Source organism: Bubalus kerabau, chromosome 13, assembly GCF_029407905.1.
Source record: "Bubalus kerabau isolate K-KA32 ecotype Philippines breed swamp buffalo chromosome 13, PCC_UOA_SB_1v2, whole genome shotgun sequence".
Classification (NCBI taxonomy): Eukaryota; Metazoa; Chordata; class Mammalia; order Artiodactyla; family Bovidae; genus Bubalus; species Bubalus kerabau.
In genome coordinates, this window is record NC_073636.1 from 74,460,122 (window position 1) to 74,472,913 (window position 12,792).

The window sequence follows — 12,792 nt, forward strand, 5'->3', positions numbered from 1 at the left end:
TGGACAACTGAGCCTCATGCCCATTCTCCTTCTGCGAGTTCAGGAGGACAACCTGCTCCCAAACTTGACTGAACTTAGAAGAATGAAATAAAAGCTGTCATGTTGAGGTGTGTGTCTAGCATGTTTCTGTGTAGCTTGGTGTGGCTACTAAGAGGTCAGTGAGGCTATAATGGGTTTGCTTCTTGTACCTTGGCACAGTCTCTGGACAGGGAATTGGGAGGTGCCCACTGCTCTGCAGAACAGTGAGAAGGACCACTATTTCCATGGACCTTATTGGTTAAGGTTTGTAGTTGCAAACAACAGGCTCCACTCCAGTCAGTTTAATTTTAATATGCATTTATTTAAATATAACTCACAGTGTTTGAAGTTACAGAAAGGAAAATGCAGCATCATTCTGGGGTTTAGGGGCTTCTTTATCCCAAACTCTTCTCTCAGTATGGATGCTGAGAACTGGATGCTGGAAATACCACCTTGGCCACCCACGAGGAGAGCAGTGATGGTGGGCAGGGGGATGAAGGTGAGGATGCCGTGAGGATGGGGGTGAAAATGAAAATCCTGTGATAAAGCGCAGGCTCTGCAGTCACTCTGGTCATGGGGAGTGTGCTTCTACATCCCTTCCTTCCTTCCTCAAGTAGAACTGTCTCTTTGGTGTCAGGAACTGTGCTAAGTGTTTGGGATAAAGGGAGGACATGTTCTCATGGTGCTGAGAGCCAACTGGATGAGACAGAAAAGGCATGTAGACTGTGGAAGAGAGGAAATAGGCTGGCTCTGCTGTGGAGGGTAGGGGAGAGAAGAACTGCGAGGAGACCTAACGGTTTAGAAGCAGCCATGGCCTAGCTCTGCAGGGGTCCTCCTCGGACTTCACATTTTCTGGGAGATACTCTTCACATGTCCTCTGCAAAAAGAAAGGAACTTGCTAAGTGCCATCATTTGTAGCCCCAGACCTGGACACTGGTCATCTTGACAGATCCTAGATTTTCCAAAAACATAGAACCAGAGTCCTCATGACCCGAACGGCCTACAAGAAAGAAGTGAATTTTCCAAGCCTAGGTGGGGCACTCAGGAGCACTGCAGACCTGCCCTGGAGGGTGGCTGAAGCAGTGTTCCCATCTAAGAAAGAAGAGCATGTGATCAGGCTGAGATGACCACAAAGAGGCCTCTGGGGTTGACCTTCTGCCATCCTCTCCCTGGAGAACTCGCTCAGTGTGGGTTTCACAGGACACTGCAGCCTCTCCTCCTGGCAGCAGCGAGGAGGAAGACACCGTGCAGGGTGAATGGTGTGTGGCCCCCTGAGCTCCGGCCCTTTCCCCAGCCCTTCCCTCCCCCTGTGCCCTGGCCCCTGTCTTACCACAGGGAACCAGCCCCTTGACTGCAGGTCTTCATGCAGTCCTCTAACGTTAGGAAGTTGTTTTTGTTCCCTCCGAGGCTGCCATATGTAAACAGCTGACAGTGACCGGTCTTGGCATTGTAGAAGTACCTGGGCATCTTAGTAGTGCCGTGACCTACTACATTAGGCTCCAGGCAGAAGGCAGGCCTAGAATCTGCTGGAATGAGAGGGGCAGTTGTCAGTTATGTGGACGGTCATCACTGCTCCATACAAAGCCAACAACTAGAACCACCAGTTTGTTTGGAATAGAGAATGTTAGGGTTGTGGAGGTCAAATTGAAAAGCCTATTTGAAAATCTCCTTTTTTGGATGAATTATGAATGTTGCTGGGGGTGACATGATGTAGTAATCATATGCAAATGTATGTCTCTTCATGAAGCCTTGTAAGAAAATCTGGCATAACGCCTTTGAAAAGCCTTAAAACTTCTATAGGACTTCCCTGGTGATCCCGTGGTTAAGACTCTACCGTGCAATGCCTGAGTCCAAGGTTCAATCCCTTGTCAGGGAACTAAAGTCCCAAATGCTGTAGACACTAAGTCGACAGGCTATAACTACTGAGCCCGGGACACACAACTAATAACCAGCCCACCCAAATAAATACATAAATGCTCAAAAAAGAAAAAAAAAAACCTCCACAAGTGTACAGCAACAACAGGACAAAGGTAAAAAATATTCCCTGTATGTCGATAATTACTGGGTCTGGATACCTGAGTTTTATAATACTATTAATATCCTCTGTGTTATGTGTGTGGTAAAAGCTTTCCATCGTTAATAAAAATTGTGAAGGAATCGTGCTATAATGGAAAAAGGCATGAAGAAAACATAACACTGTGTTTGCTTCAGTTATTTCATGGGGATTCTATGAATGAATATTGATACTATATATTGTGTATATAAGGAGAAATATACATATTTGTTTTTTCATCGTTTTCCTGACACTGATCCTAAAAATCTTGGTATTTCTTTTGTGATGAGAGCAATAAAAATGTCCTTTGATATGTGAACTGGTTGAGTTTGGAAAGACTCTAATGAGCCCAGAATGGGCTCTGATTGCACAGGAAAGGTCTGCCTACCGGGGGGTGGGCACTTTCATTCCACCCTTCCCCTGGTCTTCTATCCACTGCTCGTCTCCTTCGCTCAACCTCAGGGAGGGTAATGGAGCTGTCTGTTGAACAACCTCCAATGGCTAATGATTTAATGCATCATGACTAGGTAATGACGCCTCCATAGAAACTTCAACAGAGCAAGACATTCATGTTATTCAAGAGACCTGGGATCCACCCAGGGAATGACACTGCTCACTGGGGCTTTGTCTCTGCTCTTTACCCCCTCGAGGCCACTCTCTGAACTGCAGCCTGAAGGATTCTGTTATTATTCTGTCCTTTCGCATGGCTCCATCACGACCAATCCCTCAGTGAGTCCCTTTTTCTCTGAGAGCCAAATTCTGATTCTTAAGAAGTCCTACAAGTGTTCTCTCGACCTGCTGCCATGGCCTTGATGCCTCATCCCCTTCTACTCGTCTCCCCTCATATAAACCCTCTCATATCCAGCTACCCTGGTCCCTTCTGTTGCTCAGACACAACCAGGCATGTTATTTCTGCAGCTCTGCTCAGTGCCTCCTTATCACAGAGGGTTTCCTTGACCCTGTAGAGAAAAAGGACAGCATTCTTTCTCTGCCTCGCTCTCTATCTTCAAGAAACTGATAACCTACCATAGGATTTCTCCCCTTTGCTATTTTTATGTCATCCTCCAAGAAGGCAAATTACCTTGCCATGTTTTTTTTTATTGCTGTGTCCCCATCCCCAAGAACAGTGCTTTAAAGGGACTTCCTAACTCCCATTTTCATTCTCTCCACAGGTGCAAGGTCATCAAATAGAATGGGTATAATTGATTTCCTTTTAGTACAAAATCACCTTGATGATGCGGCACATCAACACAATGGTCAATCTCCCTCTAACATTCAGTCTCCTGAGAGGATAATAAAATAGTCTGTCCTGGTAATCGTTAACCCTGAAGCCTCTGAACCCAAATATTTATGGATTTTTATGGAGGTTTTCAATAGAGAGCCACTTTGATTGAATTAGTGGCCATTGCTCATTGATCTTGATCTCAGAGCCTGCCCCTCTCCCCAGAGGGGCTGGCAAGAAAGTGGTGAAATTTCCAACCTCGAAATGGGTGTTTAAGTTTTTGGCAGACAACCCAGAACCTGAAGTTTTTCCCTGAGTGGTCTCATGATCTATCAAAGAAAGTAAGTTCCAAGAGTTTCAGGATGCCTGGACCATGAACCAGGACAAGGATCAAATATAGGTCAAATATATGAACAATAAAATAATAGTCAAAAGAGGACAAATGAAAGGGCCTGGAGACTTTACTCATATTTTCCCAGCCTCGGTCCCACGAGACAAACCACACAAGGGCTGTTTTTGTGCTCCTGAAGTTGATCTGCTCAGTGGTCCCACGTCTTTCTGCTTATTTTTAATAATAGAGGTATAATCATTATTTGAGCCCTCAATATGTTTTCTTGCAAGGATAAACTTCTTCAGATTAATGCATTGGTGGAAAATGGGCAAAATTGGTCCGGAAATGTGAACAGATTCTTTATATTCATGACTGGCAAACTGTTCAGAGAACTCATGTAACATTTTCCCCTGTTCACATGAGGGAACTGCAGATGACTTGCCCCAGGACAAAAGCATGTGGGTGGTAGGGTCAGGACAAGTAACTATGATGTCACAACCCATCGATTACAATACCTGATTCCACCAGGAGTTCGGAAAATACAGCTTACTTGTTAAGAGTTTCTGGATGCAGTGTCCTACTTTTTTTGCTTGCCCATCCCAAGCAGCTTCATCTAAGCCCCCACCTCACAGGGCAGAGTGAGCTTGGGTTAAATCCTGACAGCGAATATGTGGCGTCTCTACCAACATCAACCAATTCCCCAGATACCTGCTGGGCATCCCCCAGTCAATTGAAGCCTGATGTGAAATCCGTGCAGTTAGTGCAGATCTCACAGGTTGAGGGCTCAAGACTGTCCTCACTTTAGTGCAGTCACGTGTTCCCTTGTTACTTACACTTGTGACCAAACGGTTAAAATGTGGAGGTTCCATGACATCACTTCCAGGTTTAACAACTGAATGGAACTGATGACAAAACTTAGGAAAACCCTTACTGTTCTCAGCTGAATATACATGAAAAGTTCACAAATAGTGAAATGGAGGGGACGTGTAGAGCAAAGGAGGAGTGGAGGTGTGTGGAGCCTCCATGCCTCAGTGAACACAGCACCCTCACATCACATACTTGTGTTCACCACCCAGGAAACTCTCTGAACTTTAATATTTTTACATTTTTTTGAGGTTTCAAGAAGTAGGCTTATTGATTGAATCATTGGCCACTGGCCATTGGCTGGTGGTGACTGATCTCAGTCTCGGTGCCCTTTCCTCTCCCCAGAGGCACAGAAAGTACAAACCTTTATTCTTCTCACTGAGTATTAATTGTTGAGTATTGAATGTTGGGGACTCCTCTACTGTGTGGTTCTTGAGTTGTGCTCTGGAAGTCATCACGTGACCTATGAAGGAAAGTAAATTTCAAGAGTTTCAGGAGGCCTGGTCCATGAAACAGGGTAAGGATCAAACATGGATAAGATAATAACAGTCAAAAAAAAGACAAGGGAAAGGGCCTGGAGACTTTAACAATGCTTTATCAGCCTTGATCCCACAGCCTACCACACAAGGGCTGTTACTTGCTCTCCCTGCCTTTGCTCTCCTCTGTGGTTCCACATCTTTTGATTAGTTTTAATAATAGAGGAATAACCATTATTTGATAAAGAAATATTTTTACTTGTCCAAAGCAAGTAGGCAGAGAATTTTTTTTTTCAGATTTGATACACCATAGTGGAAAATGGACAAATCTGGCCATGAAATGTGAATAAACTATTTATTTACATGATTTGTCATCTGTTCAAAGAACTCATGTAACGTGTTTCCCCTGTTCAGATGAGGAAACTGCAGATGGCTTGCCCCAGGACACAATCATGTGGGTAGTAGGGTCAGGAAAAGATACCGTGAGGTCGCAACCCATCTGATACACTACCTGATCCTGCTAGGAGCTTGAAAATACCGATAACTGGTGAGTGTTTCTGGGTGCAGGGTCCTACTTTCCCTACTCACCTCTCCCCAAGCCTCATGTGAGCCCTCAAATCACAAGGGAAGGTGAGTATGTGTTTTTTCCTGAAGCAAAATACGTGGTTTCTGCACTAACATCATCCAGTTCCCAACACCCGATGGGAGAACCAGTTAATTGACTTCTGACACAAAATCTGTGGAGTTTGGGCTGATGCCACAGGTTGGGGGATCTAGACTGTCCTCTCTTCAGAAGCCAGCCATGTGGTCTGAAGTCACTCATGCTTCTGACCAAGTGACTAAAAATGAGAGTTTCCGTGACCCCACCTCCACGCATAATAATCAGTAGAACTGGTGACTGATCTCGGGAAAACTCTTACTGTTCTCAATCCATGTACATGATAAAACTCAGAAAGAATGAAATGGAGGAGATCTGTAGGGTGAAGGGGGAGTGGAGATGTGCAAAGCCTCCATGCCCTGGTTAGATGAGCACCCTCATATAACCTCCTTTTGTACCGTCCCGAACGCTCTCTGAATGCCAGTATTCTGGATTTTTAATGAGGTTTCACTAAATAGGCATATTGATCGAATCATTGACCAGTGGTGACTGACCTCAATCTCAGTGCCCTCCCCTTTCCCCACAGGAGCAGAAAGTTCAAACCTTTATTTCCTTTACGTATTGCTTTAACCACTTGACGTATTAAACTGGATCCCGCATTGGCAATCTTGGCACCTATGAAGGACAAAAATTCCACAATTTTCAGGAGTCTTAGACCATGAACCGGGACAAGGTTCAAATATGGATAATAAAATGATAGTCAAAAGTGGACAAGGGAAAAGGCCTGGAGACTTTGCTAATATTATATCAGCCTTGTCCCAGGAGCCAGCCACACAAGGGCTGTGTTTCATGCTATCCCTGCAATTGCTCTGCTCAGTGGTCCCAGGTCTTTGTGATTTATTATTATAGTAGAAGGATAATCATTATTTGACACATAAATATTCTTTCTCACCCCAAAGCAGTAGGTAGAAATATCTTTTCAAATGAACATATCCTGGTATAAAATGAGCAAAATTGGCCATGAAATGTGAATAAACTCTTTGTATTTATGACTGGTAATATGTTCAAAGAACCCATGTAACAGGTATCTGCTGTTCAGATGATTTTCCCCGGGACACATGGCATGTGGGTGGCAGGGTCAGGACAAGATACTGCCCTGTCACAATCCATTTGACGTACTATCCTATTCTCCCAGAAACTCTGAAAGTACCGATAACTGGTAACAGCTTCTGGGTGCAGTACCCTACTTTCACTACTCCCCTGTCCCCAGGACTCACCCGAGCTCCCAAAGCACAGGGAGACTGAGTCTGGGTTTCCCTGACACCACATCTGTGATGTCTCTAGAAACAACATGCAATTCCTCCAAATACCCACTGGGTGTCCAACAGGGCAATTTAATTCTGATAAGAAATCAGGGGAGTTAGTACAGATTCTGCATGTTGAGGTCTCAAACTGTTCTCAGCTCAGATGATAAGCGTGTTGTCCCGATTCACTCATGATTTGACAAAGTGTCTAAAACTGGGAAGTTCCCTTACCCCAACTTGGTGTTCAATAATGCAATAGATCTGATGACCAAACTCAGGAAGACCACTCTCATAGGGATCTCATGTTATCATAAAGGATAAATCTTGGCACAGCAAGGTGAGTGAGAGGTGCAGGGGAAAGTGGAAGTGGAGGTGTGGGGAGCATCCATGTCCTGGAGAACACTGGACCCTCACATCACCGCCGTGTGTTACCACCCCAAACGCTCTCTGAATGCCCACATTCATGGATTCTTATTGAGGTTTCACTAAACAGGCATATTGATTGAATCATTGTCCACTGGTGGCTGTTCTCAATCTCAGTGCCCTCTCCTCTCCCCAGAGTTGCAGAAAGTTCACACCTGTAGCCATACCACGGATGATATTTTTAATCATATCTTTTGTTGAACGCTTCTCAGGTCCCCGTCTATGGCTTGTCTCCAGACCTATGAAAGACAGTAAATTCAGAGAGTTTCAGGAGACCTGGGCCATGAACCAAGGCAAGGATCAAATATGGAGAATAAAAGAATAGTCAACAGTGGACAAGACAGGAAACAAATATGTATAATAAAATAATAGTCAAAAGGGGACAAGGGAAAGGGCCTGGAGACTTTACTAATACTGTATCAGCCTTGGTCCCAGAAGGCAACCACACAGGGCTGTGTTTCTTGTTTTCTCTGCAGTGGCTCTGCTCATTCATCCCAGGTTTTTCTGGTTATTTTTCATAAATTAAGGAATACTCATCATTTCACACCCAAATATTCTTTCTTGCCCAGGACCAGTAGTTAGACAAATTATTTTCAGATTAATTAACACATCTTGGTTAAAAATGCACAAAGTTCACTACTTGCAGAGTTGAAATGTGTTTCACCTCTTTATATTCATGACTGGTAATCTATTCAAACCAGTCAATCCTAAAGGAAATCAACCCTAAATATTCATAGGAAAGGCTAATGCTGAAGCTGAGGCTCCGATACTGTGGCCACCTGATACAAAGAACTGATTCAGAGGAAAAGACCCGGATGCTGGGAAAGATTGATCGAATGCAGGAGGAGAAGGGGATGACAGAGGATGAGATGGTTGGATGGCATCACTGACTCAGTGGACATGAGTGTGAGCAAGCTCCGGGAGCTGGTGAAGCACAGGGAAGCCTGGTGTCCATGGGGTCACAGAGAGTTGGACACGACTGAGCAACTGAAGGAAAACAACAAATTGGTTCACAAACCCATGTAACATGTGTCCCCTGTTCAGATGAGAAAATTGCAGATGAGTTGCCCAGGAAGCATGGCATGTAGGCGGCAGGGCCAGGACTAGATACTATCATGGACAACGCATTGGATACACTGCCTGATTCTGCCAGGAACTCTGAAAACACAGATAACTGAGAACAGTTTCTGGGTGCCACGTGTACTTTCGTTACTCCCCACTTTTGGAGCATTGCTTGAGCCCCGAGATCATAGGGGAGAGTGAATCTAGGTTTCCCTGACACCAAATACGTGGTGCCAATAGCAACCAATTCCCAAACAGCCGCTGGGTGCCCAACAAGAAATTCACTTCTGTTTCAAATCCATGGAATTACTGCAGATTCTTCAGGTTGAGTGCTCAAGACTCTCCTCAGTTCAGATGCCAGCCATGACGTCCTGAGTCACTCACTCATGCTTGTGACCAAATGGCTAAAATCGGGGCCTCTATGACCCCACCTTCAAATTCAACTACTGAATAGAACTGGCAGCTGACCCTAGGAAAACCCTTGCTTGCTATACCCAGATTAATATACGAAATAAAACTCAAGGCAGCACAAGGGAGGTGACGTGCAGGGCAAAGGGGGAGTGGACGTGTGCCCAGCCCTCATGCTCTAGTGAGCACAGTCCTCTCACAGCATCTCCCTGTGTCCACCATCCTGCAAGCTCTCTGAACCCAGTAGTTATGTACTTCTTTCCAGGGCTCACTAAACAGGCGTATTGGTTGGATCATCTGCTGTTGGTAATTGATCTAGCTCTCAGTTCCCTCCCCTGTCCTCAGAGGTGCTGGAGTGAGAGGTGGTGAAAACGGTACCCTTTAAATGGGTGTTTGAGGTTTCTTGGAGACCAGCCCCATCTTGAAGTTACCTCGAGTCACCTTTAGTGACTCATCTCATAACCTATAAAGTCAGCAAATTCCAACAGTTTTAGGAGGCCTTGGCCATGTCATGAGAAGGATCAAATATAGATCTTTTTATTACTACACTATAGTGAGGTTCAGGGACAAGGCAGGGACCAGGAATAGAGAGTCTTACAAATGGGGTTCCTAATCTGGTAGATTTAGGTGGGATATATATATCCCATATATACACACATATATACATATATATATTTAATATATTTCCTCATGAGAGTCATAATGTCAGTCGAGCTCAAAGCTTACAACTTCAGCCTTCCCTGGTGGTCCAGTAGTTAAGAATCCACCTGCCAATGCAGGGAACAAGGATTGATCCCTGGTTGGGGAAGATTCCACGTGCCTCATTGGAACTAAGCAGGTGAACCACAATTACTGAGCCCAGATACCTCAAGCCCCTGCTCTGCAATGAGAGAAGCCACAATGAGAAGCCCATACACTGCAACCAGAGTAGCCCTGGTTACTAGACAATGTCATCACATAGCCAGTAAGTCCAACGCAGCAAACCCAAACAAAAATCCTGCCCAACATGACAGGAGAAATCCAGAAAGGGTTGGCAGTACCCACCCCACACCTGCCCTGCCCCCTTCCATAGACTTCCATCATTTCCCTCCAGTCTGTAGAAGAGAGGTGAGGCTGGACCTACCTTCATCCTGGATATGGTGTATATTCACCAGGGTGCTGTCCACCAGGATAACCAGGAGGAAGAGAAGGGCTGCGGAGAGGCAGAGCCGGTTCATCTTCGTGGCCTTGCAGGAGGGCTCCTGAGGATGCTGGGGATGCACTGAGCTTTAATATCCTGGCTGAGGGGTGGGATCAGGTGATGAGGAAGGGAGTGGGCAAGGGGAGGAGCTGGGTCAGTCCTGTTTATTGCGTAATCTCCCTACAAAACTATGCCTCTGGCTTCTCTCTACAGGGGCCTAAAGTCCAGTAAAGGTACTTCTCAGGTTTGACTCTACCTGTGGGTCTCCTGTAAACACAGAAAGTGATTCTAATATGTTCACTCAGGGAGCGTCGCAGGACCTAGAGCAGTGCATGGCACGTGATAGATAGTGAGTGGATGAGACAAATCACAGGACCTATAAGTGAACCGCAGTGTGTGAGCTCAGGTCCTTCTTTCAGCCTCCTGCAGGTGTCATCTCACCTGGACCTCAATGCCCTGACCCCCCTCACCTGGCTCAGACGACAGGTGTGACACAGACCACCTTCCTGCAGCCACTGTCACGGCTTCTCCACCGGATGGACACTTACTGTCTATCAGACACTGGTCCAGGCAGGAACTTAGCTGGGGAAGCTGATGTTCTCCTGGGCTGTGACCCTCCAGTGTGTTCACTCTGGTTACAGCGTGAGCACTGGAATCATGGAATATTGAGGGAATTCTGATGCTGTCACTATAAAGAAATATCAATTCCTATTCTTGGCACAGAGCTCCTAACACTGCTGGAGTTTCCCGAGAAATGAGAGAAACAAGGAGACTTTTGTCATGTGAGGGAGGGGGCTAGTAAACACTGAGCCTAAACCAAGGATGGAGTGTGTTATCAGGGTAATCAACACTTGATTGGAAGAGTGGGAATTCTCATTTTCACCTTTCCTCTTTCCCTGCCCCCACACCTCAGGGAGAGGTGAGAGGTGGAGGGCGAATCCATCACAAATGCCTAAAGATTGAATGATTTGTGATGAAGCCTCCACAGAAACCTCAACAAAGCAAGTCATTTATGATCTAAAAAACTGAGATCTATTCAAGGAACAACACAGGTACACACTCCACCATGGCTCACTGGAACACTGCAGCAGCCTGCCCAGGGGCCTCTGTCTCTGCTCTTATTTCTGAGGAGCCAGTCTCCACTCTGCAGACTCAGGGATCCTCTTAAAACTTGAGTCCTATTGCATGGCTCCCATGACCAATCCCTCAGTGACTCCTCAGCTCTCTCAGAGTCAAATTTGGATTCTTATAAAGTCCTAGAAGGCTCCTCACGACCTGCCCCTGTGGCCTCTCTGCCTCATCCCCTCCCAATCCCCTCCCTTTACCCCCTCAGCTCCAGCCACCCTGGTCCTGGCTGCTGCTCAAACACACCAGTCTCATTTTTGGCAGCCTCTGCTCAAGGTCTCCTTATTCCAGAGTGTTTCCCTGACCTTCTACAGTCTCCTGAATTCCCATCACTCTCTTTCTTCACAACACTCATCACTATCTGCCATAGGATTTTCTCCATCTTCATTGTCTGTTGGCCTCTCAGAAGGCATATTATTTTACTATATTTTGTTTACAGCTGTTTTTCTACACCAAGAAATATGCCTTCTGGAACAAAAATCCTATGTATTTGATAAACATTTGTCACATAAACGAATCTCCCATGTCATCCTTATTTCAAGTGCACAATCGTTGAAAACTCTGGATATAATAATATCCCTTATATTCTATTAGATGATGAAACCTGTCTATATATATATACCTATATTTATGTACATATAAATATGAGGAAACCTGTCTCTCTATGTATACCTATGTGTGTTGTGTGTATGTGTATATATATACATATTCGCGATGAGGGAAGCTATATATATATATATATACACATATATACACACATATATACATATATATGTACATACATATATATACACATATATTCATATATATACATATATATGTATATATATACATATATATATAGCTTCCCTCATCGCTCAACAGTAAAAATTGTCTGCAATGTAGGAGACCTGGGTTGAATCCCTGGGTCAGGAAGATCCCCTGGAGAAGGGAATGGCTACCCACTCCAGTATTTTTGCCTGGAGAATTTCCTGGACAGAAGACCTTGGCAACCTATAGCCCATGGGGTCACAAAGAGTCAGACACGACTGAGCCATTAACACTTTCTTTCACCTGTCCATATAATTATGAGTCTCCTCTAACATCGTATATCCCAATAGGAAAATGAAATAATCATCTGACAGGACCAGCAAAATGAGTTGCATTGAGTTTTGACTTATATTTTACCAGTTTGGAAAGAACAGTTTTTGCGCCTTGAGCAAACTCCCGGAAGCACTGCATTGCCTGCTCTTCCCACAGTGGTCTCCAAAGGTAAGAAGCCCGGTTGTCACTCAATGTTCTGATTAATTTCATCACAAAGAAGTGCTCATTATTTGACAGACAATTTTTTTTGAAGGGCTGGTGAGGAAATATATGCAGACAATTCTTTTTTATTTTATTTTATTTTTAAACTTTACATAACTGTATTAGTTTTGCCAAATATCAAAATGAATCCACCACAGGTATACATGTGTTCCCCATCCTGAACCCTCCTCCCTCCTCCCTCCCCATTCCATCCCTCTGGGTCGTCCCATTGCACCAGCCCCAAGCATCCAGTATCGTGCATCGAACCTGGACTGGCAACTCGTTTCATACATGATATTTTACATGTTTCAATGCCATTCTCCCAAATCTTCCCACCCTCTCCCTCTCTCACAGAGTCCATAAGACTGTTCTATACATCAGTGTCTCTTTTGCTGTCTCGTACACAGGGTTTAGTTACCATCTTTCTAAATTCCATATATATGC

At 44.8% G+C, this 12,792-nt stretch overlaps 1 protein-coding gene across 1 annotated transcript; it reads right to left on the reverse strand.

The window, feature by feature from the left end:
- Window positions 1-356: 356 nt before the first annotated feature.
- LOC129626006 (trophoblast Kunitz domain protein 1-like) lies at window positions 357-9,996 on the reverse strand. The gene is made up of 5 exons (XM_055545121.1): window positions 9,883-9,996; window positions 7,445-7,528; window positions 6,166-6,237; window positions 4,853-4,951; window positions 357-895 (listed from the first exon to the last, which is right to left on the reverse strand). Exons 1-5 carry the CDS (start codon window positions 9,974-9,976, stop codon window positions 885-887), a joined length of 360 nt encoding a protein of 119 aa, XP_055401096.1. The 5' UTR covers window positions 9,977-9,996; the 3' UTR covers window positions 357-884.
- Between the last annotated feature and the right edge of the window lie 2,796 nt (window positions 9,997-12,792).